Source organism: Hippichthys cyanospilos, chromosome 11 (assembly GCF_059441005.1).
Source record: "Hippichthys cyanospilos isolate Australia breed blue-spotted pipefish chromosome 11, RoL_Hcya_1.0, whole genome shotgun sequence".
Classification (NCBI taxonomy): Eukaryota; Metazoa; Chordata; class Actinopteri; order Syngnathiformes; family Syngnathidae; genus Hippichthys; species Hippichthys cyanospilos.
This window is the reverse complement of record NC_142379.1, coordinates 2,540,001-2,566,969: the sequence shown is the minus strand read 5'-3', so window position 1 is coordinate 2,566,969 and position 26,969 is coordinate 2,540,001. Positions and strand designations below refer to the sequence as shown.

General features: G+C 42.4%; 1 protein-coding gene across 9 annotated transcripts in view; it reads right to left on the bottom strand.

Annotated features, from left to right (window-relative positions):
* The window catches only part of tenm4 (teneurin transmembrane protein 4), a 185,784-nt gene that overhangs the window by 31,176 nt on the left and 127,639 nt on the right, over positions 1-26,969 (bottom strand). For 6 of the 9 annotated variants that reach the window (XM_088427927.1, XM_088427919.1, XM_088427922.1 and 3 more), the window contains 8 exons: positions 26,744-26,969; positions 21,984-22,251; positions 20,460-20,603; positions 17,353-17,602; positions 16,814-16,834; positions 12,177-12,409; positions 9,695-9,849; positions 1,890-2,767 (listed from right to left, as the gene is read on the bottom strand). The exon at positions 26,744-26,969 is cut by the window's right edge and continues 36 nt beyond it. In XM_088427927.1, the coding sequence (XP_088284053.1) occupies positions 1,890-2,767; positions 9,695-9,849; positions 12,177-12,409; positions 16,814-16,834; positions 17,353-17,602; positions 20,460-20,603; positions 21,984-22,251; positions 26,744-26,969 (2,175 nt within the window). The remainder of the gene's footprint in view (positions 1-1,889; positions 2,768-9,694; positions 9,850-12,176; positions 12,410-16,813; positions 16,835-17,352; positions 17,603-20,459; positions 20,604-21,983; positions 22,252-26,743) is intronic. The other 3 variants (XM_088427920.1, XM_088427923.1, XM_088427928.1) reach the window with 1 other exon arrangement.

Below are 26,969 nucleotides of genomic sequence, written 5' to 3'. Positions count from 1 at the left end.
AATACCACACAACTGTAATTGAAGTGGATCTTAGGACAACGTAGAGTTGGTGATAAATAAATTCAGCTTTTGTGCTGCCAAGATCGACTTCAAAATAAAATCGTTCCTGATTACGATTCCGACTAATCGGAGTACATAGATCTTCTTTTTTTCTCTATTTTTTTGGTCAGAAATGGATGTTTTGGTGATGACTAAAGGATGAATTGGGCGGGACAATTTTTTTTTGGGTAGGGTTTCTTTCTTTTTTTTTTTTTTTTGCAGTTTTTATAATAAAACATACCGGCAATATTCCGTGTTGAAAATGCTCAAAAGCCTGTCAATATGGGGAACATCTGCTTTGAAAATGGCTTGCAGTCAATGAGTCAAGATTAAAAAAAAAAAAAATTAAATTCGCTCGCATTTCCGAGTGACCTGGCCCATCTGTCCCGTTTAAAAATCAACGGTGGCCCTTGAGCACAAAAGCGTAGCCAGCCCCTCACGTAACTCCGCGAGCGTACCCGGACCCGGACCGATCGTCTGTTTCCGTGCGGATTCAGGTCTTCGTAAGCTCCTGCGTCTCGCGTGCGCGCAGAGCAAATCAAAGACAGGTGACGAGCGTCAGCTCGGATGAAAGCGAGCGTCTGATGATGCATCAGGCCCGTCTATTCCTCCGGCGAGGTGAGACAGATGTCTGCTTCATCGCGTTTATGTTTTTTTTTTTCCTTTTTGGAACGCCGCGCGTCCCCTCGGTGCGGGCTATTAAGCGACGGGACAGATTGGCGACCAGGAGACGCGGGGAAAAGGGAATCGGGCGCTCAAACGCGCCCCCGGCTTCTCTGATGAGCATATACGGCGTGTCGTTACATGCCAGAGAGCAGATGAGGACGGCTCCATAGCAGGCGCTAATCCTGTTTTATACGATAACGGAAATGGGATTAGGTTTGTAGTCGCGGCGCTCTTGCCCACCGAGCGATGTTCGCGGCAACGCGTTGGAGACGGGAGGTTGCACGCTGAAGATAAACGGCTCGACGGGCAGCGGAGGTGGCCCCAAAACGCAAAACTCTATCCCGAACCTAAAGCGGGTGAACAGACTACGTGAGGGAGGGATTTAGCAGTTTAGCGCCGAATTTGCTTTGCGCTAAAGGACTTTTTTTCAAGGCTCAGAAAACAGTCAATACTTTGGGATACGAAAGTCTCATTTTACGATAAACTCCACATCCAAAGATTTTTTTTACCAATAATATGAAAGGGCTAATCTTTTTTAACGGAGACGTTCCGTTACCAGTGTTCTCGTTTGCCTGCGTCCCTGCGTCCTAGACGCATACTTTCAAATCAACGTAGGTCCATTGGATGCATCATTTTTTTGACATCAAAATATTTTTCATCGTCCATTTTCGCTTCTACTCAGCAAAACTTGCTCACATTTTTCATCGGCCGTTCTTTGTTTTTCTCTTACAGGTCACAATGTCTCGTTTTTACTCGAGATTTAATTGTCGTGAGAGTTCGTCTGCAGGATCTCGTCATAAACTCGGCAAGTTTTTTTTAGTATCAGTTACAAGTCAAATACTACACAATCAGGTAATAAAGAGCCAGAAAATAAACAAAAATGAAACGCTTCAGAAGATCGAGAAGAGGAACAAAACAGTCCTGTTGAAGTTAACGAAATGGAACCGGTTTGGAACACTCCAAGTGAAAAGCCGACTTTACTTACTAAAATGGACTACGAAGATGATGATGAAGCGTAAAATTTCCTGCGACATTTGTTAACATCCGTTGTCGGTTTTCGCCCACGTCTCGTAAATGCAGTTTGACCCTTCGGCTCGCTTAGTAAACGCATATAATCGCAATTAGCCGCGTGAATCATAAAACCCTGACGAGACCCTATGCAAAATCCCAAGGGGGGCACTCACTCAAAGAAGGTGGTCCAGCCGTTCTCGTCGGTCTTGGTGGCGAGCAGCCCGGAGCTCCCGTGATAGGTCATGACGGCCAGCACCTGGCCCTGGGCCGCCACGCTTTTCAGGGCGTCGTTGGTGCCCATGGTGAACCAGAAGGTCTGTCCGTCGGGCGTCATGATCCACAGGGGCATCCCGGTGGTGTCCCGCCTGACGGTCAGCACGTTCCTGTTCTTGTCGGTGACGGTGCTGAGCCGCCCCGCTCCGGCGTAGGTCAGGTTGTAAAGGTGGTCGCCGGTGGTCAGGCTCTGGGTGAAGACGTGGCTGCCGTTGGCGTCGAAGAGGTAGAGCTCGTCGCTGATGGGCGACGACACCTCGTACACGTTGAGCGGGCTGAGGTAGGGCTTGTTCCTGCGCACGTAGCGGATGCGGATGTTGCCCAGGTCGGCGATGTAAAGCTCGCCGTCCGGACACACGGCCAAGGAGGACGGCGCGTTGAGCTTGGCGTCCTTGGCGTAGCCCTCGTCGCCCGAGTAGCAGTCGCAGTTGGCGTCGTTCTTGCAGTCGCAGCCGCTGGGCGCCCCCGCCACCAGGGAGATCTCGCCGTCGGCGGACACCCGCCGCACCCGGTTGATCTTCTTCTCGTCCGACTCGGCGATGTACAGCACGCCCGTGTGGGACACGGCCAGCGCGTTGGCCGACTCCAGGGTGGCGTGGACGGCCACCTTGCTCATGAGGAAGTGGTCCATGCCGGGAACTTGGCAGTGCATGGGCCTGCCCGCCACGATTCGCACTTGGTGGTTCTCCGAGATCTGGAGGACCACGTTGTTGTCCAGGACGTAAAGCGAGTTGTCCAGGGGGCTCGCCGCGAGGTCCGTCGGCCACTCCAGACGAACCTGCCGGGGACGAAAAAAACGTCCTGGGATTTAGCTCGGTGGAGCTACTTCTACCGCGGAACATAGCAGGTTTAGCTACGATGAGTTTTCTCCGGAACCGCTTGAGCCTTGGGTGTCCAAGCTACAGCCCAGGGGTCATTTGTGGCCCGACATATATTTTTCAGGGGCCAGTTACTAAAATTGACATTTAAATTTGTCACCAAGGCTACTTGTACCATGAGATTTAGCCAGTTTTGCTTCGTTTAATTTACAGCATGACCTTTCATAAAAGGGGTGTCCAAACTACGGGCCGCGGGCCGTTTGCGGCCCACCATGCATTTTTCAGTGGCCTGTGACCCCAATTACTAAAAAGACATTTAAACTTTTCACCAAGGCTTCCTGTACTGCGGGAGTTAGCCGATTTAGCTTCGTTTAATTTGACGCAGAACCATTTAAGGCGGTGCTATCCAAACAACGGTTCGTGGGCTATTTGTGGCCCGTCGAGTATTTTTCAGTGGCCCGTGACAAAATTACAAAAAAGACATTTAAACTTGTCAACAAGGCTACTTGTACCACAGGAGTTAGGCGATTTAGCTTCGTTTAAATTGGCGCAAAACTGTTTAAGGGAGCTCTATCCAAACTTTGTGGCACGTTTTTTTAGTGGCCTGTAACAATTTACACCTTTACACATACCCCAAAAAATTCAAAATTTCCAACTGAATTTTCATTTGTTTTTTTCATCCCTGAAAAATATCACAAATGCATATATTGTACCGATTCACCACTATTTTGTCACTTATTCACCGATTTCAACGTGCGCCAAAAATTCATGACTAGTATTTTACTCAATCCAAAAAATTCCAATTGCTGACAAAAATTCGACATTTTTCCAGCAGAAATTCCATTATTTTTTCCCAGGGACATGACCGACGGTCATAAAACGACTTGCGTAATCGCATTGTGTTTTTTGTAGAAGGGACCCCGCAAATGAAGAATAAGCGAAATCTACCTGTAACGACTGGAGTTATCTCATAGATTCCCTTCGGAAAAAAAAAAAAAAAAAAAATCATCCGATAAGGACGAAAGCGGTGCCAAGTGTACTGTAAAGAGCGGAAAGGCGCCCTTTCTCCGGCATGATCCAAAGATAGTCATCAATCGCTGGAAAAAGGCCAACGCGAGGAGTGATAACGATCAGATAAAGCGCGGACATTTTTCAAGAAAAGGAAACGCCGCATCCCCGTCACCTCCGCCCGCCGTTCGGCTGGCGGGAGGGAGACGGAAAAAGGCGGAATGCGCCGGAAGGCCTCGGCCCTTCTCAATTAGCTCCCATTGTCCCGCTGAGGACGGCGCGGGCCCTTCGCGCTCGTCGTCGCCTCGTTTTTCTTAAGCGCCGATCATCAAGTGGCGGATTTCAAAAGGACATTGATTCAAATCCCTTTTGTTAACAGGTACGCTTCTCTAGTTTTTTTTTTTTTTTTTTTTTTAATACGGATGATGGGACAAAAGCATTGATTAACAATAAAAAAGAAAAAGTACGTTTCCACCCTTTTGGAACTTGAAACAAAAGCCGGCGTTATTCGACGCTGGAATGACACGAGTTCATTTTCTTCAGGTGCCAGAAGAAAACCAGATCAAACAAAGGCTGAGTACCGTAGTCACACTTGATTTTTATTCAATCAACAATCATTAAATATTTATAGATATATTTTTATTATATTTATTTTATATTTTATAATATTTATGATCATTTTTGTTTATATTTATTTTATATTGATTTATTCTTTTTATTATAATTATTTATATTTTTTCGCACAAAAAATATATATATATATAATATTTGTTATATTTGTTATGTTTATATATTCTTTATATTGATATATTTTTTATTATAATTATTTATATTTTTTTTCGCACAAAAAAGGCGTAATGAAAATTGAGATATTGATACAGTTTATATTATTTGGATCTTATATGAGTTGATTCACAACTAAGTCATAAAAAGTTAATTAAAACATTTAAAATTATGAGCAACATTTTTTGACATTCAAGAGTTAGTGACAGAAATAATAAAATGATATTTTAATATTTATACATTAGTTGACTTGGATTTATTTTATTTGGATTTGAACTTGAAAATTTTTTTTTTTATTAATATGTAGATATATATATATATATATATATATATATATATATATATATATATATACGTATATTATATATATACGTATATATATAATATAAAAATATATATAATATAATATAAAAAAAAAAAAAAAAAAAAAATATATATATATATATATATATATATATATACACACACACACACACACACACACACACACCTACTTTTTATATTAAAGTTGGGTATTTTTTATATATATGTATAGTCTAAATATATTTATATTAAATATACAGAAAAATGACATCATAATAGCATTTTTTATCATATGGCAATCAAGCCCGTGTCGCCATGTCGCATGAGCTTGAAAAAAAAAAAAGACATATATTGTTTTGTTTTTGAAACGCTTGCCACATGGCATGCTGTGTAACAACACTAAATAGACCGGAGCGCTTGTTATCCGCTTTCAAGTAGAAAATTGCGCGGCATATTCCACCTTTATCTCTTCCCGCTCTTTTAGCCAATTTCATCATTTGACGGCCGACGGGGGAGTGGGCGACATAAAAAAAAAAAAAAAATGGCGTCTCTGACTCTCCGCCGTTATTGGTCACGCTTTTTGGCCGGCTCGAGTGCTGCACTTGTCCGCCTTTTGATTGAAAAAAACGCGGGGCTCTCACAAGGGAGGAGCCCCCCCCCCCCATAACGAAGCGTAGCCGGGGGCCGCCCACGACACGGACGGGCCCCGCGGCGTTCACAAAACGCATTTACTTCGGGGAGGCCCGCTTTCAATTCCTTAAAACCAATTTCTTGTCAACACTGCCGGTTAAATATTGCATGAGGCGGAGTGCCGTGAGGAGCTTTTTTTTTTTTTTTTTTTTTTTTCTCCCACTCTGGGAAGGGTTTTCACAGCGCTTGTGTCAAATATGATGTAACCCCTGTCACATGACTTGACTCCAGTCCAAGTGAAGTCCCCAAATTTAGAACTTGGTTCAAATTGATGAAAGACTCCACTCGAGGTTGTTATTCACGAGGATACGCGATTTCCACTTGAATTTCTACGAGGCCAAAAAACTACAAACTCTTTCGAATGAATCGTGCTTTAATTAGCGGAAATTTCAGATAATAAACCGCTACTTTTTTCTCACGCTTTGAACCTTGCGGCTTGTTGTTCAGTGCGGCTTATCTGCGGCTTTTTTACCAGCCACCAGAGGGCAATCTTCCGGTAAACAAATGATCTATTGAACTATTTGAACTACTATTTTACAAGCCACCGGGGCTCACTCTCCACTAATAAAAGCAAACCAGGCAAGTTACTCTTGTGTTGGTGCAGTATTCTAGCAATACAACCTAAAAAGTGTGTCTGTGTTACGTCGAAATTATGTTGGTGCCATTTTCGTTTCTGAACGAGCAAGCGTGTTTGAGCATGTTTGCGGCTTATAGTCTGGCGCGGTTTATCTATTTACTATCCACTAGAGGGCAATCTCCAAGTAAACAGAAGAAGAAGATGCTATCCAAGCATTTCTTTTGAGTTTAAACTGCTATTTAATTCACATACAGGGGGCACTCTCCACTAATAAACGCAACCGGGCATGTTACTCTTGTTTTGGTGCAGTATTCTAGCAATACAATTCAAAAAGTGTGTCTGTGTTATGTTGAAAATATTCGTTTTTGAATGAGCGAGCATTTTTGAGCATGTTTGTGGCTTATAGTCTGGCATGGTTTATCTGCAGCTTTTTTACTAGCCACTAGAGGGCAATCTCCAAGTAAACAAAAGAAGAAGATGCTATCCAAGCATAGATTTTGAGTTTAAACTGCTAATTTATTTACATACAGGAGGCACTCTCCATTAATAGACACAACCAGGCATGTTACTCCTGTGTTGGTGCAGTATTCTAGCGATACAATTCAAAAAGTGTGTCTGTGTTATGTTGAAAATATTCGTTTTTGAATGAGCGAGCATGTTTGTGGCTTATAGTCCGGCATGGTTTATCTGCAGCTTTTTTACTAGCCACCAGAGGGCAATCTCCAAGTAAACAGAAGAAGAATATGCTATCCAAGCATAGATTTTGAGTTTAAACTGCTAATTTACTCACTCACCAACAGGAGGCACTCTCCACCAGTAAAAGCAACCCGGGCATGTTACTATTGTGTTTGTGCAGTAGTCTAACAATAAAATAAACAAGTGTGTCGCGTTTTTAATGCAAATGCGCCTTGACCTGCTGATCACCCCAAAGAAAAACATACACGGCAACGACTAAAAAATACTAAAAAAATCCAGCAAAAAAAAAAAAAACAAGAAAAACCTGTCATTTTTACTCCAGGACACTGTCGAGTAGCAATCACGTCCCCTCTTTACTGGCAGCAGCATGACGTCCGCTGGCAGACGAGTGAAATGTCATCATTTCAAGTTCCCGTTCTGAAAGTAAATCTAACGGCGCCGCCGTGGCGGAAGCTGTAAATACCATTCCGTTTGACTCTGCTTAAAGTCTGAAACCGGCGGGGGGGCCGGCAAAGCACCTTTTAAGCCAAAAAGGAGCCGCTAAAACCAGTTTCAACAAGCGAGAGGCGCTTTAGCGGGCTCGAGAGCTCGTCCTCTTGGAAAATCGAAGATTTCCTTTGAAATTGGAAGTTCACGGGGAAGTCAACCTCAACGTTTTTATTCTCTATGTCGGGGCCTATAGAACATATAATATTGATTCCTCCTTCAAACATCACTAAGTGACTAATCAATTCTCATAACGGTCGTCAATTCATTTAACAATTCACGTTCATCGATTACATTCCGTGACACGCAAACGTGTCCGAAAATTCGCAGGCGCGGCTGATTCGCGGGGACGACATCATCCCGTGGCGTTTGGAGGTAATAATGTACGAGGCTCCTCCAGAGAAGCGCTGATGTTAAGTGAGGGCTTGGCCCACCCGCATGAATTTTTAATGGCGGCTTTTTAGCCGCTGAGCGCTTTTGCGGGAGCCTCGCAGGCCGTTTGTCATGTTTGCAGAGCTCCGAGCCCTCGCTGACAGTCTGTCGGCGGCGCTTGCGCTATGCGCTAGCTTCAAAAAATGGCACGTCACCGGCAACTAGTATCTTGTGCACAAAAAGGTTAACCATAAAAGATTAAAAAGAAAGCGGCCCGTCTCGAATTTAATAATTGCGACACAAATCATTTGTGTGCATGCATTTCTATCTTGTGCGCACAAATTGAAATATGTGCATGAACTATTATCTTGTGTGCACAAATTAACTTGTGGACGTGAACTACTATCTTGTGCACACAAATTAACTTGTGTACACCAGCTTGTATCTTGTGCAAACAAATGAACTTTAAAAGAACAAAACAAAGCCTCAAATTGAATAATTACAACTAACTTGTGCGCACAAATAATTTGTGTGCATGAACTACTTACTTTCTTGTGCGCATAAGTTAACTAGTGTACATGAATTGGTATTTGGTGCGAAAAAATGGAATTTGGAAGCACAAAAAAAAGCGGTGTCTGCCTCGAAATTAACAATTGCTTCTACTTTGCGCGCACAAATAATCTGTCTGCATGAACTACTATCTTGTGTGCACAAATTAACTTGTGGACGTGAACTATTATCTTGTGCACACAAATTAACTTGTGTACACCAGCTTGTATCTTGTGCAAACAAATGAACTTTAAAAGAACAAAACAAAGTGGTGCGTGCCTCAAATTGAATATTACAACTCACTTGTGGGCGCAAATAATTTGTGTGCATGAACTACTTACTTTCTTGTGCGCATAAGTTAACTAGTGTACATGAATTGGTATTTGGTGCGAAAAAATGGAATTTGAAAGCACAAAAAAAAAAGCGGTGTCTGCCTCGAAATTTACAATTGCTTCTACTTTGCGCGCACAAATAATCTGTCTGCATGAACTACTATCTCGTGCGCAAAAATTAACTTGTGAACATGATCGGGTACCTTGTGCGAACAAATTAACTTTAAAAGAACGAAAACAAAGTGGCATCTGCCTCAAGTGGAATAATTACGACTAATTTGTGCGCACAAATTATCTTGAGCGCACATTTTAACTTCTATACGTGAACTGGTATCTTGTGCGAACAAATTCACTTCAAAAGAAAAAAAATGGTGCCTGCCTCAAATTGAACAATTATTCCTAATTTGTGCGTGCAAATAATTTGTGTGCATGAACTACTGTCTTGTGTACTAGTACCCTTGGGGGTAGGTGAGATTTTAACAGTGTCTGCCGGTATTAGCTAATCTAATAATTTAGATAAAAGTGTCCCGTGACAGGAATAGTACATTTTTCTTTTCAAATCACAGGAATTAATACAATTTTCTTTTCAAATTAAGAGCAAATAAATTGGAAGATGAATCAGTTCATGGCTAAATTATATTATAGTAAGTCTTCATTTTGCTATACTTTTACACGGATGCTTGCTAGCGCCACTGGGAAAATTTTCCGGCAGACGAGCCAAAAATAAAACAGATGTTACACGATCTATCTTTTGGAGGTGCTGAATTAAATTAGGAATACTAATGGAGATTCGAAAGTTGAATAAATAAGACACAGATGGCACAGGACACTGTTTGGGTAATTGGAAGAAAAAATTATTTCACATCCCACTCGGGGGGGTGCACACTTACGCAAGGGCACGGTTTCAGTCCAAGACCTGGCCCGGCTAGCGTTTCGGCGTCCTTGCCCGGGGCGCTAAGACGTGAGCGTATGTGCGCTGCGTACGTGTGAGCCCGCGGGATTAAAGTTCAAGCTCATCCTATAGGTCAACACGCATCATCTGCTAATTCCGCTCAGGTGGGCGGGCGCGCTTGGGCGCGCTCGGGCGCTACCTGAGAGATGTCCATGACGGAATCGCAGCTGAGGGGTCGAGCCGAGGTGAGGTCGTTGAAGCCCAGGAGGGTGGAGATGATGCCGTTCTGGTCCACCCGCCGAATCATGGTGCCGTCCACAAAGAAGATTATGCCGTATTTATCCACCGTGATGCCTGGAAAAAAAAAAAAAAAGATGAGGCGCAACGCGATAACCTTGAGGTGTCGCATCACAATTGCTTACAAGGTACTCCAGAGCACTTATAACAGTAAAAAAAAAAAAAAAAAAAAAAAAAATATATATATATATATATATATATATATATATATATATATATATATATATATATATATATATATAATTATTTTAAAAAATTAAATATAATACAACATATACATATAAAAAATATATATAATAATATATAATATATATATATATATATATATATATATATATATATATATATATATATATATATATATATATATATATAATTATTTTAAAAAATTAAATATAATACAACATATAATATTAATTATCATTATTATCACTTTTGTGAGCCTAATATATGTCATGACATAATAATAATAATAATAATAATAATAATAATAATAATAATAATAATAATAATAATAATAATAATAATAATAACAATAATGTGAATAATAAAGAGTATAATATGAATAATATAATTCATAAAATAGTTTGATGGAACAAAATTTGGATTAGAGACAGTAAAATTGCAACGACTACTACTACAAAAACAACTATAAATAATAATAATAATTGTTGTAGGGAATAAAAATATCACCTTAAAATATGCCATAATAATAATGATCAAACTTTTATAAAGCTACACTATAGAGATCAGTAATGCCATAATAATAAAACCAATAACAGCAACAATAATAATAATAATTATTATTAATTTATTTGTAAATATACAATATGTATAATATCATTTTTTTATTACAGACCGTACTGTTACTAATACTACATATAATAATAATACTCACCCAATTACCAATTGGGTACAGTTCTCTTGAAAGTGTTTTGATCATGATTTAAAGAAAGGGACTTTTTTTTTAATATATATATAGAATTTCTACATGTATTTAAAAACTATATCTTGACATATTTTTGTGACATCTCCACTTCCTCTTTGCCCGTAACAGACAACGACAAATAAGAAGGCGGCGTGAGCGCCGACGCTTTGTTCCGTGTGTACGTTGCCAGCCTGTCACAATATTTCAGCATCTGCGACATGGCCGCTTGTTTTCCAGAAAACCTTTGTGCGCGCGTGTGTGTGTGTGTGTTTTGTTTTCAACACTTCTTCTCCGCCAGCGAGATTTCAGCACGTATGAATCACGCTGTCATGCCGGCAGGGAAGAAAAACGGCGTGCGCGTGATCAAATGACTCAACGCCTCGTCCAAATATAGAGAACCATGAAAATCATCAAAATAATCAAGTCTTAACATCGTTTGCACCTGTACCAACATCTATTGAGGAGATTATTTTGTCCTCAGTATTATTAGTTTCGGTAATAAAGTACAATTGTCTGTTTATACGACAAAAGACCGCAATTATTAAATGTTCCGGTGCACTCATAATTGAATCAGACGGAGATATCATAACTTTTACGTGATCCTCTCGGTTTTCGTCAATTTTTTTTGAGGATGAACTCGGACATTGGGTCAGTTTGCTCGCTTCTTTTATGGAAAATAATGCAGCTAACATGAGCTGCTGTTAGCTGCAATAGAAACTGGCTGCTAAACATCCTACCTTAGCACACGGGTGTCAAAGCCAAGGCCCGCCACATCATTTTATGTGGCCCGCAAAATGCTGATTTGACGCCTGGAAAAATATCCCCAACAATTTCTTTGTTCCCTTTTGGGCAGGTTTTACAGTCTCCGATTTCAAAACTAGGTAAGTTTGTGACAAACACACTTAAAATTTATTCCGGTCCTCTGACAGAAATTAGAACTACAATGCAGCCCACGATAAAAATGTGTTTGACACCCCTGCTCTAGCACATCCGGTGACGGTAATTAGCGGCGCAGCATCCGCGTTTCACCGAGTTTATGATGTGTAGATGCTAATTGCTAAAAATACCTTTCCGTGTTCTCTACCCGGCGTAATCTAAATTGAAACAGCTAGAGATATCATAACCTCTCGGTTTTAGTCATATTCCTGTGTGCGAACAAGGACGGACTCGGACGTCGGTTCAGTCCGCTTGATTCTTTTATGGAAAATAACGCCGTAACAACCTCAGCTTACGTGAATTGCTCTTAGTTGCAACAGGCCAACTGACACATGACTGACATTCGCCCTCTAGGACATCCCGTCACGGTAATTATCGTGGGTTAGAATACGGTCACTATAAAAATGCGCATCTGTGCGTCGAAACCTAGCTTATGCGGCTAACGGATAAATTTTCTTCAGATAAAAGCAATCACGTGACACAATCTAGGCGCTAACCGTTAGCATACGACATAGGTTACCTCGAGGGTTGGTGAGCGTGGCCTCGGAGGCCTTGCCTCCCTCCCCGCAGCGGGCGTCGTCATAGGGCAGGCACTGGTCCCCGGTTCCGGCCACCAGTTCCAGATTCTTTGCCACGTCCTTGGGCGCGTTGAGCGACTTGACCTTGAACACCTTGCGGCTGCTGGTGTCCGACAGGTACACGGCGCCGTTCACCGGGCTGCTGGCCAAGTAATACTTGTGCGCCGGGCTGTTGCTGTTGGCCGAGACCGCAAAGACATCAACGAAAACCACATGGAACGGACTGGAAAATTCCATTTACATTCAATGCGGGACGGAAAAACGGGACGATAGGATTAAATGAAAGCAGATAAAATACGACAAGAAAAAAAAACAATACATGCGGCTTAGTTGGAAAGCCTGTCCCCACAATTGTTTATGAGAAGATCTCAGCGCAGCTCGCAAATTGTTTTAATGGTACGCAAGGTGTTGGAAGCGTTCACTGGAGAGAAATGTTAATGATGACAACTTTGCATGACCCGTAGTTTTTCAGCCATATTAAAATTACAACGCTGTGTAAGCGACCCAGTTACGACTATCGCAAACAGTAGATTCCCTTGTTTCCACTTATTTGGACCAAAAACAAATTCACAAACAGCCAAAGCAATTTGACATCAGTTCAATCCAAATGATGCTGGCAAAACAAGGAAAAGACGTGGAGAACGATTCGCAAAAAAGTTTGAAAGATAAGACGCTTATTTAGCCATTTTCAGCCGGAAAAATATCATACCTGTGTCTCTCATTTATATACAAAAATTTTTGCCTTTTGTTATCCTGAATTTTCTTTCGCAACAGGAGACAAGGTATTTGGTAACCTGAATTTTTCGTAACCAGAGATGTTCGTAGGTAGTGGTACCGTTTTATGTCTCATTATATGGTATACACCAGAATTTTCACCTTGCGTATCCTGGATTTATTTTCGTAAAAACAGACAAAATGTTTCAGAGGAAATTCATTATTCGTAAGTAGAGGCAACACTGTATTCCATTATGATAAAGCAACAAGTTTAGCCTTTCTGATTTTTTTTTCGTAATAGAGACAGTATTTTTTCGATGCGGCATCTCGCAACCCAAATTTTTCAGAACTAGAGATGTTCGTAAGTAGATTTCCCACTGTATTTCGTATCATTACTTTTTTTCATAATAGACAGTATTTTTCCGATGAGGTGTCTCGTAACCTGAATTTTTCGTAACTAGAGATGTTCATAAGCAGAGATACCACTGTATTTCGTGTCATTACTTTTTTTTTCGTAATAGACAGCATTTTTCCGATGAGGCACCTGGTAACATGAATTTTTCAAAACTAGAGATGTTCGTAAGTAGAGATACCACTGTATTTCGTATCATGACTTTTTTTCGTAATAGACAGTTTTTTTCCGATGAGGTGTCTCGTAACCTGAATTTTTCGTAACTGGAGATGTTCGTAAGAGGGTCTAAAAGAGGCGGGTTCCGAATGAATGAATTGAACACAAACGCATATACCGAAATTTATTCCGCCACCTACTTAGCGTTTGCGAATGGAGTTTAGTGTAAACTAGCGCGATGTCGAACGCGAGCCAACGCGTTTAGCCTCACATTTTGTCCTTACGTGCACTCGAAAAACAGCAACGTGGGTGCATTTTAGCAAGGTAGTCATTAGCGTCCACTCCAAAGATAACCCAAGTTTATCGGGCCCTCGGCGGGCCCCGATAAGCATTACAGAGACGGCTGTCAGCTGCCCGTCATTCAGAGTGGATTAAGAGCCAATCTCCACTCTTTAACCTTGAGGGTTCTTTCATGGCTTACTATTTTTTTTCCCCCCTTTCTTGGAATGCCACAACAAGGCGAGGCCCTGTTGGGATTGTCAGCTGATTTCATTTGACAAATGACCTTCAACCAACGGCTGACGTGGAGCCCGCCGACCGCGTCGAAAATCAGGTAAGCGGTGAAGGAAAAAAATAAAATCTGCGGTGGAGTAGGTCGGTATCCGGCCTCAATAACGGGATTCTGCAATCAGCTGATAGCTTATCAGCACCAGGGGCGTATGTAGAGCAGCCGCTTTTAAAACCGGGAAGCGTTATTGGGTGACCTTGAGCTCCCGCTGGCCATCCATATTCGCCGACAACATCTAGTTTGTAGGAGATAATTGGATTTTGCCGCATGCTGGCGCAGAAATCAGGGGAGGGCGCCGGGGGACATCCTTAGCGGGGGGTCAATGAACATGAACGCGGGGTGAGACGGGCCACCTCCCTTCAGTCCCGCATCGGCATGCGCGGCTCGCGCACCCACGGCGGGATTTCACCCGTTATATCCCGACGCACGCTGTTTTTTTTCCCCTCCCTGAATAAATCTCCTTTTTATCATGCAAATGCGCCGGCAAGAACAAAGGGACGTGATTGGGCTATTTTAGGCTGGCGCGCTGAGGAGATGCTTGTCCTAGTCCAACGCCGCGCTGCACGCATTAGAACATGTCACGTATTAAAATACGAAAAGCGTGCCGCATTAACCTGAAGGTCGCTATCAAGACCCTCTACTGGGGGGAAACTGCAGAATTTTGGTTACCATGGCGACGTGGGACAGAGATAGGGGGTTGTGACTAGATGTCCAAGCTACGGCCCTCGGGCCATTTTTGGCTCACCACTCGTTTTCTAGCGGCCCGTGGCATTTATTAAATATATATTAGGGGTTGAACGGACTAGTCCAGTAGTTCTCAATCTTTTTTTCAATGTGTACCCACTTTTTACAGACAAGTGGCCCCGAATGGGTAGAGCGTATTTCTGGAACATATTTCTAAAACATTAAAAGGCTTAAAACAAAGCGCTGTGCTGTTCTTGTCCGATTTATTAAACTTTGGAATCACATTCATAGCGGTAACTTACTTACTTACTGAGTAACCATCTTTTTTTTTATGGCTCGAATGGGGCTGAACCCTGCAGGCTCTCAATCCACACACTCAGTTAATATACAATGTGTAATAAAGGAATACAATGATCGGCAAAGGAGGCACTATGATACAATTTGACATGATTCGCGTTCCAGTTAATTTGCTCTTAATTTGAAAAGACACTTTTAGCTAAAGGCTAGCAAAAAATAAGTAACTGAAATAGGATATCTGGAGTCTTAAAAAACGTAAATATATGTTTTTGGGATTGAATGAGTTAAGGCTACTGTTTCTTTACGATAAATAATGAGCTGTGAGCTGAAATTTGACCCAGATGGTGACAAAATGGCAAAGTTCAACATGGCACGACTACTTATCATAAAAGCAGGAGTGTGCCTTCACTTGGCTAAAATACGGCCGGTAGAACGTGGAAGAATTTGTCCAAACTATGGACACGATATTGCAAAGGGGTTTAAAGTACTCCTTCTTTTCCCGCCATTTTGAGACCGCGAGTCACATCGGGAATACCTGGAAAGCAACACATCAAGTCGCTGAAAGGCGGACTGCACCTTTGGGTCATTATTTTTCATTGAAAAAAAAAGATATTTGGGAAAGGACACTCGCTGAGACAGACAGAAAAGTCAATCGAGAGTCCCCGGGTGTTTGCTATTGTGCTATACATTTTTTTCTCCCTCCTCTAAATGGGGGCCAGTGACCGCCAGGACTCGGCTTTTCATTCTCCGTTTGACCACATGTTCGCCGGCTGAAGTCGTGACCCCGTGATGGGAAATCAATCAGGAGCTCTTTGGCCTGAGACGCGCCGTATCTGCCGGCGGCTCTGTCTCGCCGCCACCTGAGGCGTCCCTACCTTTAAGTGGAATGAATTACGTGCTGGTTCCCGCACTGCGCTGAGAGCTTATGTCAGTTATAATGGGGACAACATCCACGAGAAATGCTTAGCTATGGGAAATCTATCCCATGCGGGACGTCCACTTTTTATCCACTTTTGTCAATAGGCCACTGTGACTATACACACACACTATATATATAAATGTGTGTGTTGATTCGATTCTGAGACGAGACCCTTAAAAAAAACGGTCCCGCCACCTGTCTGAAAACCAAGACCGAGCTTGAGAACTACTGTACAACGCTAGAATATAAATGTGGAATGGTGAATAAGCCGTTGAAATGAACGATAACCTTTACGGTTCAGCAAACCCCATTGGGAATGAATAGACAATTTTTGGATATGTTTAGAATTTTGTGTAAACTGAATTATACAATGAGAAAATTACTAGCCCTCATGTTGTGAACTCTTGAAACGTGTTGAAATTCGAATCAAGCGAATCGGGTTAACTATATGGTCGGAGTTGCATGTCAAATAAGTTGTGGGGAATATAAAATACGGATAACGTATGCGAAAACTAATGGCCCTTATCATTCCAAAAATCAGGGTGTGTCATGTACCGTCCTCGGTCCATATTACTGCACCGCTTTGTCGCATATTTGAGGAAGCCCTAATTAGCCAGCCACAGAAGCAGGAGGCGCAGATGCAATGTAACAGCGTGTGCAAGATGAAAACCGCCTAAAAAATGGAGTGGTATCAGCTGTAGCAAGATGACAGTACCCCAGGCAGACTAGCTCCAGTATAATCACTTTGAAGCCAGGGTCTGAATTGGGTTCAAAGGTTCACAGGCAGGAAAAGGAAGAGAATAATTTTTTTAGGTCCTCTTTGTCTTACCTGTGGCGGAAGTCTTTATTTCTGCCAAGAGTAGCAGACATAGGGCAGAAGACACACAATAAATGTTAGTTGTTGGTCGAGATGGGTTTATAGAAACAGTTGTTAGTTGGTGGAATTAATCAAACAGAACGTTGTATCTCCCAAAGCTCATGTGGGAAGACATTAACAAAGACATTGATTGGTTCCTAGAAGACAAGACAATTGGGTTTAAACCGATACAGGTGCAGAAAGTGGAGAAGGCCGTCCGTCTTGCGCCTTGAGGACATTTACGTCCATCTCGATCGACCGCCGTGTTTTATGACAGCGATCCGACCATCGGTGCGCAGATTGGTACGGGGACCATTTGCAAAAGTCATGGGACGGCAGTTAACTCATTGACTACTACGAACTTCGAAGATCCATTTTAACTGTCGGCAGTAAATAAGGTATTAAAAAAAAAAGCGAGACAAAGCTTGCAAAAATAAGTTAAAAAAAACATCTTAAGAGAGCTTCTTGAACAACGGGAAAAGTCCAAATGACAAAAAAGAATTTCCCGTTACCTAAGTTCCAGGACACTGGTCACATTCCCCGTGGCGTAGATCCGTCGCACGTAGTTGAAGTCGCCCACGTAGAGGCTCCCGTCAGAACCGCACGCCAGAGCCACGGGCGCCAGAAGCTTGTTACCGTCGGCCATTCCGTTGCAGCTGGGGCAGGAGATGCTGCGGCGCCGCCCGTTGCCCATGACGCTGCCGATGACGGGCGGCTGCTGCGAGATGAAGATGTTCTCCCCGTTGCCCTTGTGAAGGATGCCTGGTGAGGGACGCGTTCATGTCACTCTCAGAATGGAGTCTAATTTTGTCAAAGGTGATACCCGGTTTGACAGAAGGAGATGCTACGCAAGTATTGATCGGATGTATGCTACGGAAATATTATTTATTATATGAACTGCTATTTAACTAGCAGTATTCTGTTGGTGTTATCTTGAAAAAGTCATCCATTTATCCATTTCTACAAATATGTTGGCGCTAAACAAATCAAGTGGTGTTTGGCGGCACCTACTGTTTTAAAGTGTTACACACAAGTCATTCGAGAAATTTCAAGAAATCTCAACCACCGCTTGGTTCATAAATCGCAGGAAATGCAATAATATATAGGTATAAAATCCATCGAAAAAGACGTGGCTTATAATGAGTGTGGGTATGTCCAAAATGGTACCCATGAACATATGCGTTGTAATTATTTAGTACGCCAACCTGCAACAGTTTAGAATTTGCGGCAAGGTTTTATTTTGAACTTTAACATGATTATATAATTAGCGTGAAATTTCAACTGATTTCACAAAGAAATCAGCAAAAAAAAGTCCCACATTGGTACCATGTACGCACGAGGGTTAAAAAAACAACAATAACAAAAATAAAACAACAAAGTGCATTTGACAATTCCGTCAATGGCACACAATTATTTTCAAAGACGAGATTTCTCATCCGTGGCACTGAATGAGTTAGAGCGACATACCGCATTTGGGGGCATGTGTTTGGGAAGACGTTATGGTTCAAACTATTAATATCGGCGATTCCACAAACATTTAGGGGAGGCCTCGATGACTCATTTTCTTGGCTATGAAATCTGAGTTTACATTACCGATAATCTCTAAGGAAGTTTACGATGACACGACGCGGAGAGGCTTTTTGAGTTGGATCTATAAGCTCCTGTTTGCGCCGCATGCGTCTCCGGCTTCCAACCGGTACTCGGCGACGCGCTCGGGCCGGGCGGAGCAACGTTTGGTCTTATCAGCGAAGATCAGCCAAGCGTCTTTTCCCAGGGCGTGATTAAATCTGCCGGTGGCTTCCACGAGCGGTCCGCGGCCAATTAAATTAGGCTCGATTCTAAAAACGATGACACGGCGGAGACGAAGAAGCGACGGGGAGGGCGGGCCGGGCTACGTCTCGCGGAATCCGGCGGCGGCTTTTCCCGCCCTCCTCCTCCGGACGGCGCGTTTGGACTCGGCGTGATGATGGATCAAAGCTTCCCGAGCACTTTTCCTATCAGCACGCTTCATCTCCTCCGATGAGGCCCACGCTCGTGACAGGTGACTGGCCGGAACTCTCTTCTCTCTTCATCCACTTTTCAAGAGTCATTTGGCAGAAATGAAAAAATTGACCCCTTGGATGGAGGCGGAGAAAAAAACGGACAGCGGGAACTGACAGTGAAGGGTAGTCGAAAGCGCGTGTCGCAACGGTGAGAAAAGATGACGGTTTATGGTGCGATTGGTGAGACGGCAAGGCTGCAGCTGTTGAATATTTTGGATGTCCTGCTGAAAATTCTGTCCACTAATCCGGTATTCAGTTAAACCGTTTTTGTTTCTGGGAACCGCTACCTCATTGGTGTCGACCACCAAACAAACAAACAAACAAACAAACAAACACTAGGAGGCTAAAAATGACTATAGATTGTCAAACCAGGTAGAAAAATAGGTGCCAAACTCCAGTCCTTGAGGGACGGTATCCTGCATGTTTTCCGATTTTCTCTCACCCCGAGTTAAATGATTAGCTTATTAGCAAGATCTACAGAAGCTTGAAAATGATCCTAATCATTTGAAAACATTGTGTTTAAGAGAGAAGGTTTGAAAACATGCAGGATACCGGCTTTCGAGGACTGGAGTTTTCCACTTATGCTCTACCTACTTTGACAATCTATAGTAATTTTTCGCCTCCTCATGTTATTTTTTTAATGCTTTTTGTTAGATGTTTCTAGAACAATGGCTCAAAAGGGTTCGGCACAATTGACACAATGGGGTTAAATGACCCATTTTTCGACAAGCGACACTCGACAAAAAGTCTCAATTTTTTTTTGACTACATCAAAACCACAGTAGCAGTTTTTGTTGGGTAAAACAGCACGTTTAACTCAATCTGTTTTGTTGAAAAGTGATCAGTAGGAACAGCAACTGTGACACTAAATACCCACTAAATGGGGCAGTTGAGTGCTGCTAGCTGCTAGCATCTAGCGCTGCTGACTGCTTTTCTTGCAGCTAGCGGCTAATCTTGGAAGCGCGGCAGTGTGTAATAAGATGTCAGTGTAATTAAATATTTTTTAAGCATCCTTAATTAGCATAATTAACAATTCAACTTGACTTTAAGTCGACATGCTTATGCTAACGTCTGTGATGGAACGCGACATGGGATGTACTTCAAAATAAAAGTGGACCAAAGCACTGATGTCCATATGTTATCTGTAAAGGTAAGCTTTATTTTGAAGTCGTTTTATCGCTTTTACGAACAGAATAAAAAGCCGTTGACGCAGTTAGCCTGACTTCTTTCTGACAGTGTACACCAAACAAACGAGGTAGAAAAAAAAAAAAAACGCCTCGGGCATTTCCCCCCTCCCCACTCTGTTAACACAAATTACTTAAGGGCTCATTTCACCTTCTAGTGAACAGTGTTGAATCTTGAGGAACGATCACCTTCAGGCTAAACTGGGAGACTAACAATCAAACCTGTCTCAAATTAACAATAGTGATTTCAGAACGGGAAAAAAAACCTCAATTGCTGATATATCTAAAATCCCATATGCATAATCATTTGAAACGCGTTTTATTGTTCCCCGCAATACGCGGAATCCCCAATCCAGAATAGAAGACCGCGCAAGGGATTTCAACCTTGACTCACCGCTCTGTATATTCAAAGCGTGGTGCTTGTCGACGGTCCAGCCGCCCAGTTTGGAGGCGGAGCTCTCGTACCCCTGAAGAACGGCCGTCCTCTTCTCCCACAAGATCAGGTCCGGGCATGATTCATACTCAAAGCCCACAGACACTAAAACAACAAAGTGAGGTTAGCGCGTGACAACCCGGACTGGAAAGACTCAAAAGAAGACGTGACCGACCGCCTTGTTTCCCGCTGGGCCTCCTCTAATTGCTTATAAAATTGTTTATGTAGCATAAGAGTTATTCTCCCAATATAGCGGAAGGTCAACCGCTGATTTGTCTCATAGGAAATAAAGGAAACAATCCGTGCCTGGGTCAAAATGTGGCTATCAAAATGTTTGTATAGGCAGGTGAGATTTTCGCCGGGAAGCGTTTACCGTAATTCCTCAAATATAAGACGCACATTTTTTTCCTTCAAAACAAAGTATGAGCGCTTGTTACTGCAGCATTTTCAATCAGAGAAGCGAGCAGACTGAACCAACGTCCGAGTCCATCCTTGTTCACGCGCAGGAATAGTCCTAAAACCGAGATCCTGTTAAGATGATGTCTCCAGCTCTCCGGCAAGGTATGTGAGAGAACACGGAAAGGTCTTCCATTTACTACATTTATTAATTGTGGTCTTTTGGCATATACACATGATCATAAACGATGAAACAGGGATGCAACTTATGGTACTTATGGCAATATGAACTCAAGCTACGTCGCTAGGAAAAGGAAAAACTGCTCGGAGCGCATTCAACGTTCACTGACCGCTCACGATGTGTGAAATCCGAAACACACTTACCTGCAACAAAAATATTATTTACGGATATGAACAAAAGAAAATATGAAGAATCTACAATTAACTGTATTCTGTTTTGCTATAGTTTTTACATTGTCGCAAAACTCTTGCGTCCTTAACACGATAATGGAGAAAATACCAGAATTTGACCCTAAAATTAAGGGTGTGCCCTATACACAGGTGTGTCTAATATTTGGGAAATTACGATGTTATGTGTACATCCACATAAATCATACGACGCACATCATTCCAAATGCGACACCTTGCAGAGCTACAGTTGTTCTCATTTAAAATAGTCCCAGTTTTCCCAGGAGTCCAACATTTCTCACCCACAAATTCATTCCAAACGGAATATTCCGCATAACATATTCACATCATTCCCAAATAAAATTCATAATATTCACCTCCTTCAATCTACCTGGGAAACAAATTTCTTGCCTAACTTTGCCCAAACTTGCAAAAAAATTCAACATTGTCACCATTAAAATTACCACCCCAAAAAAATTCCTATAATAACGCATGCAACAAAACATATTCATGTCAAGATTTCCATTTGAAATTCAAAGCAGTTTTAACTCACCTTAGTACCCATTTTCAACATACAATTCCCAGCAAAAATTTCCAATTCATTTTAAATTCACGTAAAATTATACCGTATATTTTAATACGTATAAAGTAGGTAAAAAAAAGGTATGATTCTCCACTGACCAAAGGCTTCGGACAGGCCGTAGACCTTCTGGCCGTAGACATCCGTCTTATCCCACACGAATTCGTAGAGGAGGTTGGGCCCCGCTGGGAACCACTTCCTGAAGAGACGGCCTTCCACCGCCACCATGAGGTGCACCTTCATCAGGTTGAACGGGATGGTGACGTGGGTCATCGTCACCCTCAGGATGGATTTGTAACCCGCCGTCCTGCTGCTCAAGTAGCCCAGCTTCATGTCCGTACCCGGAATGGGAATTTCTTCCTGCAGTGTCTACGGTGGGGCAAAAATTCAACGAACGTGGCAATTAACGTACATTAACGTAAATTCATTTGATTTTTTTTTTTAAGATATCATAAAAGAATCAATAGGAATAAAACACTAGGGAGCTGAAAATTTCAGCAGATGATTAAAACATGTAAAATTTCAAAATTGATTTTGACATTTCTATGCGATTGCAGCGGGACGTAGGAGATTTTGTGTACCAAAATAATCACAGTCCAAATTTTGGACCATATAACACCATTAGAATTACAATTTTTGACATGCGTTTATATAGGAGTTATGAACTTGGATTTTCCTGCGATTTTTGCAACATTCCGCTGAGTGGCAGTCAAAATATGCCAGCAAACAGAAAATTCTTTGTTGTTTCACCTCAAGACAGTAGGTGGCGTTAGAGACCAGTTAAAATGTCATCGTCACTTCACAGGCTACAAAGACAGACCATAGCATTTTTTTGTGGGTGTTAATAAATTTCACCTACTTATGTATGGGTAGAACTGATGACATTGAAGAATTTGAGTGGTTGAAGGACAAAAAATCATAAATAAATCATTAATACGCCTTTAAAAACATTGACAAAATTAGCAAAAAAATGTCGTGTATCGTTTGCAAAATGTGTGCACGAGGGTTAAACTCTGCTTAGCGGGATATTATTTTCCTCTTCGGTGATATCAGAACCACGGAATCAATATTGCTAGCTAACACAGAAAATTTGCGTCAGCCTTATTTGTTAAAAAAAAGTGATCTGTAGTTTGTTAAAAAAAAGTGATCGGTAGTAACAGCAACTGTGTCGAGCTGTCTCCAATCAAAAATCAATCAACATTTTGCTGTCCGTCTCTGACGGAAAATTGACAACACAGACTCATTAGCCGTCACATGCTAACGGGAACAACTTCAGAATAAGAGCATCCCAAGGCAATCGTGTTTCTATATTCCTTAGTTAATAAGGTTTATTTTGAAGTTGGCCTTCTCACTGCGTACGTTTTACGTTTTTTTGACAGGTATTTGAGGCGAGACAAAAACACACCTGGTGTTTTCTTTTTTTGGAACCGAGGAACTCGAATGACTCCAGGCCTGGTTCCGGCCCTACCTCATTTTAAATCCATACGCCCTTTTATTTCACACTCAACGTCCATTCGTCTTCCCTTCTGGCAGCTGACCAGTATAGACTGTCGCATATTATTCATAACCTTTCCTCCGACCAGATCTATGGAGCTGAAACATCAATAGGAGGACAATTATAGCGTGGCATCATAGGCGAGCCGGTGAAGGATTTCTTCATTACTGCGCACTGAATAGTTTTCTCCATCGATTTAATAACAGAAACGTCCTTCATTACCGGCGTTCCGTCCCGCTGTCTTGATGCCGCCATGGCGCCGCCGCGTTGCCCTTGGGCTCGCCGCTTACACGGCCGGGTAATATATGGAGTCGTAAGAACGGGCCGGGAGGAGACCCGCGCGCGCGTGGGCTTGCCGTTCGCGTTGCGGCGAAAGGTCAACGAGCGCCGGTTTATTCCGCTCTGCTCTAATTAAGTCACCCCTGCCCAGCCCGTTTTTTTTTTGCTTTGGTAAGATATAGCGCAACAATTAAAACAGCGACCCGCCGTAACGCCGGTCAGAGGACACGTCAGTCAGCGCCGGCTTCGCTCGGAGGGCCATCGATTCAAATTCGCCCTCGCGAGGACAGAGGAGCAAAGAGTGGCCCTCGAAAGAAGCGGCGAGATGATGCGGGGGCTATAAATAAACTCGGACCGAATTCGCCGATACGCCATAAATCTTAGGAGGCGACGCGGGAGACCAGATAATTAGAAAAGGGCAAAGAGACGCCTGTTGGACATAAAGTCACGTGCGCGCCATGGCCGCTTTGTGCGGAAAAGAGGTCAACGGAAACACGTCCCGCAGTACTAAGTTTCGTCGCCATTTTCAACTACCAAAAGGCGCATCTTTTTTCTCATGTTTTGAGCCCTGCGGCTTATAGTCCAGTGCGGCTTATCTGTGTTTTGTTTTATTTGTTTTTTTGAGTTTATTGAGTTTTTTTTTTTTTTTGCTCGCCACCAGCAAGCAAATGCGTGTATCTGTCAAAACAAAATATTATTAAAAAAATATATATTTATGTCTAAATTAATAAGAAAATGTATCAAATTTAGGGTGAATTTGTGACGTGTACATTTTATGTACAGTACACAGTATATGTGATTTTATTGATGTATTTATGATTGCATACGAATGAAGTAGAATGAGTTATTATGTTCACTAAAATTACTATCAAACAAAAGGAGATAAAAAAAAGGTGCTATTGAAGTATTGATTTTGATTTTGAACTGCTATTTAACAGATATCCATCCATTTATCGATTTTCTATAAATATGTTGAGACTATGTTTAGTCTGTTAAAGAGAGGATGTTGCTGTCGGCAGACGATTATAAAAAAATTCAATAACTAAAAAAACGATAAACTTCATTAAACATGTTTTTGCGTAAAGATCTGATGTTATTACATGCGGCTTATAGTCCGTGGCAAAAAAAATTCCATTTTTTGCTCATATTTTGCTGCTGCGGCTTATATACCGGTGCGCCTTATAGTCCGAAAAATGCGGTAAATGGAGACTTTTCATAGGTGTGGAACTCCAGTCCTCGAGGGCCGGTATCCTGCAGGTTTTCCGTTTTTCTCTCCTCAACACACCTGATTCAAATGATTAGCTCATTAGTAAGTTCTGGGGGAACTTGAAAATGATCCTAAACAGGTGTGTTTAAGAGAGAAAACCAGAAAACCTGCAGGATACCGGCCCTCGAGGACTGGAGTTCGACAACTATGCGAGTTGTCCAGACCAAATCGCGTGCAGTGAGACCGACCGAGAAAGTTCGTAGCATCGGTGCAAAACGTTGGTGAGGAACTTTGTTTCCATCAACAAAGCTTCTTCAACAATCTTTCAACCGGGGCCCTTTCCGCGACAGTATATATTTTTTTCAATCTATTCAGCCTCGGTCCGTAAGACAGTTATGTATTTATATTCCAGTTGTGTTTGGCCTTGTGAGGGTTCTTACGTGATTGCGGGAACAAAATGGATCTATAGGAGCGCGTGGCTTGCGCTGTTAGTTGTTCAATTTTGCCAGACACCAACAGGATCAATCTACAAAATGGTAACATTTGTAATGCAAATATTTTTTCATTGAACTTAACCTTTTTTTTGGGGGGGGGGGGTCACTTTCATTATTTTTTAGCAGTTTCTGCAATCTTTTCATGAACAGAGGTCCACTGCTTAGAAATTATTTAAGCGGCCTTGGCTGGCATCGACTTTTTCGGGTTCGGCGTTGTACATAATGCAGACGCGCTAAGCTTTTGCCAAGTGGACTACACACACGTCTCGCTTATGTTTTTCCACAATTTTTTTTCTATGATCACTTCTTCTTGACATTGTTGAGAACTCAGCTCAATAACTTCACATGAAGAAAACGTAAACCAACCATTGTCAAGTTTGTTTAAAAAGTTATCAGGAGGAACGGCAACTTTGCCGGTTGAGTCATTGCCTTTGCAACCGACCTATATGGGGTAGTTTACTTCTGCTACCGGCTAACACTGCTAGCAGCGTAGCTACCGTTAATTGCTACCAGCAGATGTCGTAAAATATCAGCGTAATTAAGTGTTTGCAGATTAGCATAATCAGCAATTGAAATTGATTTGAGGGCAACATTTTGTTGTTGACGTCAATGATGAGTCAAATCTGACACTCAAATTAAGACAAACTGCCAAGATTTTAAAATACAGAAGCAACGACGTCCATGTTGTTTGGGAAGGAAACACTTTTTGCTGCCGTTAGCTTGAGTTCCGTACTGTAAATTTCAGATTCTAAGCCGTTATTTTTTGCTATCGTCCAGTGCGGCGGATCTGCAGTTATTGCTACTCGCCACTAGGGTGAACTCTTTACTAGTAAACCAAATCAGGCACGTTCCTGTTGTGTTTGTGCAGTATTCTAACAGTATTAGTGTTAAGTGGAAAATACGTTGGTTCTGCTTTTATTGTGATACATGCAGGGAAGATATTTCTGTACCCACGAAGTTTGAAGAAACAAGTTTTGAAAAAAAAACTTCCATGTACCATCTTTTTGCGTACATATCTTATATTACTGCAGCTTACGGTCCGGTGTGGCCAAAACGTGACAAAAATAGATTTTCTGTTCAAATTTTCTCGGCGCGTCTTATCGTTCGAAAATGAGGCTACTCAAAGTACTTGCAAATTACTTACTTGCAAATTACTCATGCTGATTTCGCTGTAAAATATCAACCGGATTGTTGAACGGCGTTGTGATCGCGCGCAATTATCCGAGCTCAGCGCGTTGGAAACGGGCCAAGTTGGCAAGAAGAGCAATTACGCGAGCGAGACAAAGATCAGAGCGGTGACTATTACGCTTGATGAATAGTCCTCGGAGTCTGGCACACGCGCGGAATGAATCATTCGCCGGAGAAGCCGAGTGTACGCTGAGTCACCTGGATTTCGGGCACCACCGTCCCCCGCTCGCCGCAGGAGCCGGCGAAGGCGGTGAGCGGCGCCGGCGACACGACGGGGCCGGGCCGGGCGAAACTGCTGAGGTCGCAGCTGGGGATGTCGTTCTCCTCGTGACGCATCACCACCGTGTCCATGACGAAAAAGCGGCCCCACGGCAGCCACAGGGCGTGCTCCTGCCTGATGAAAGGGGCGCGCTCAAAGCGCAGC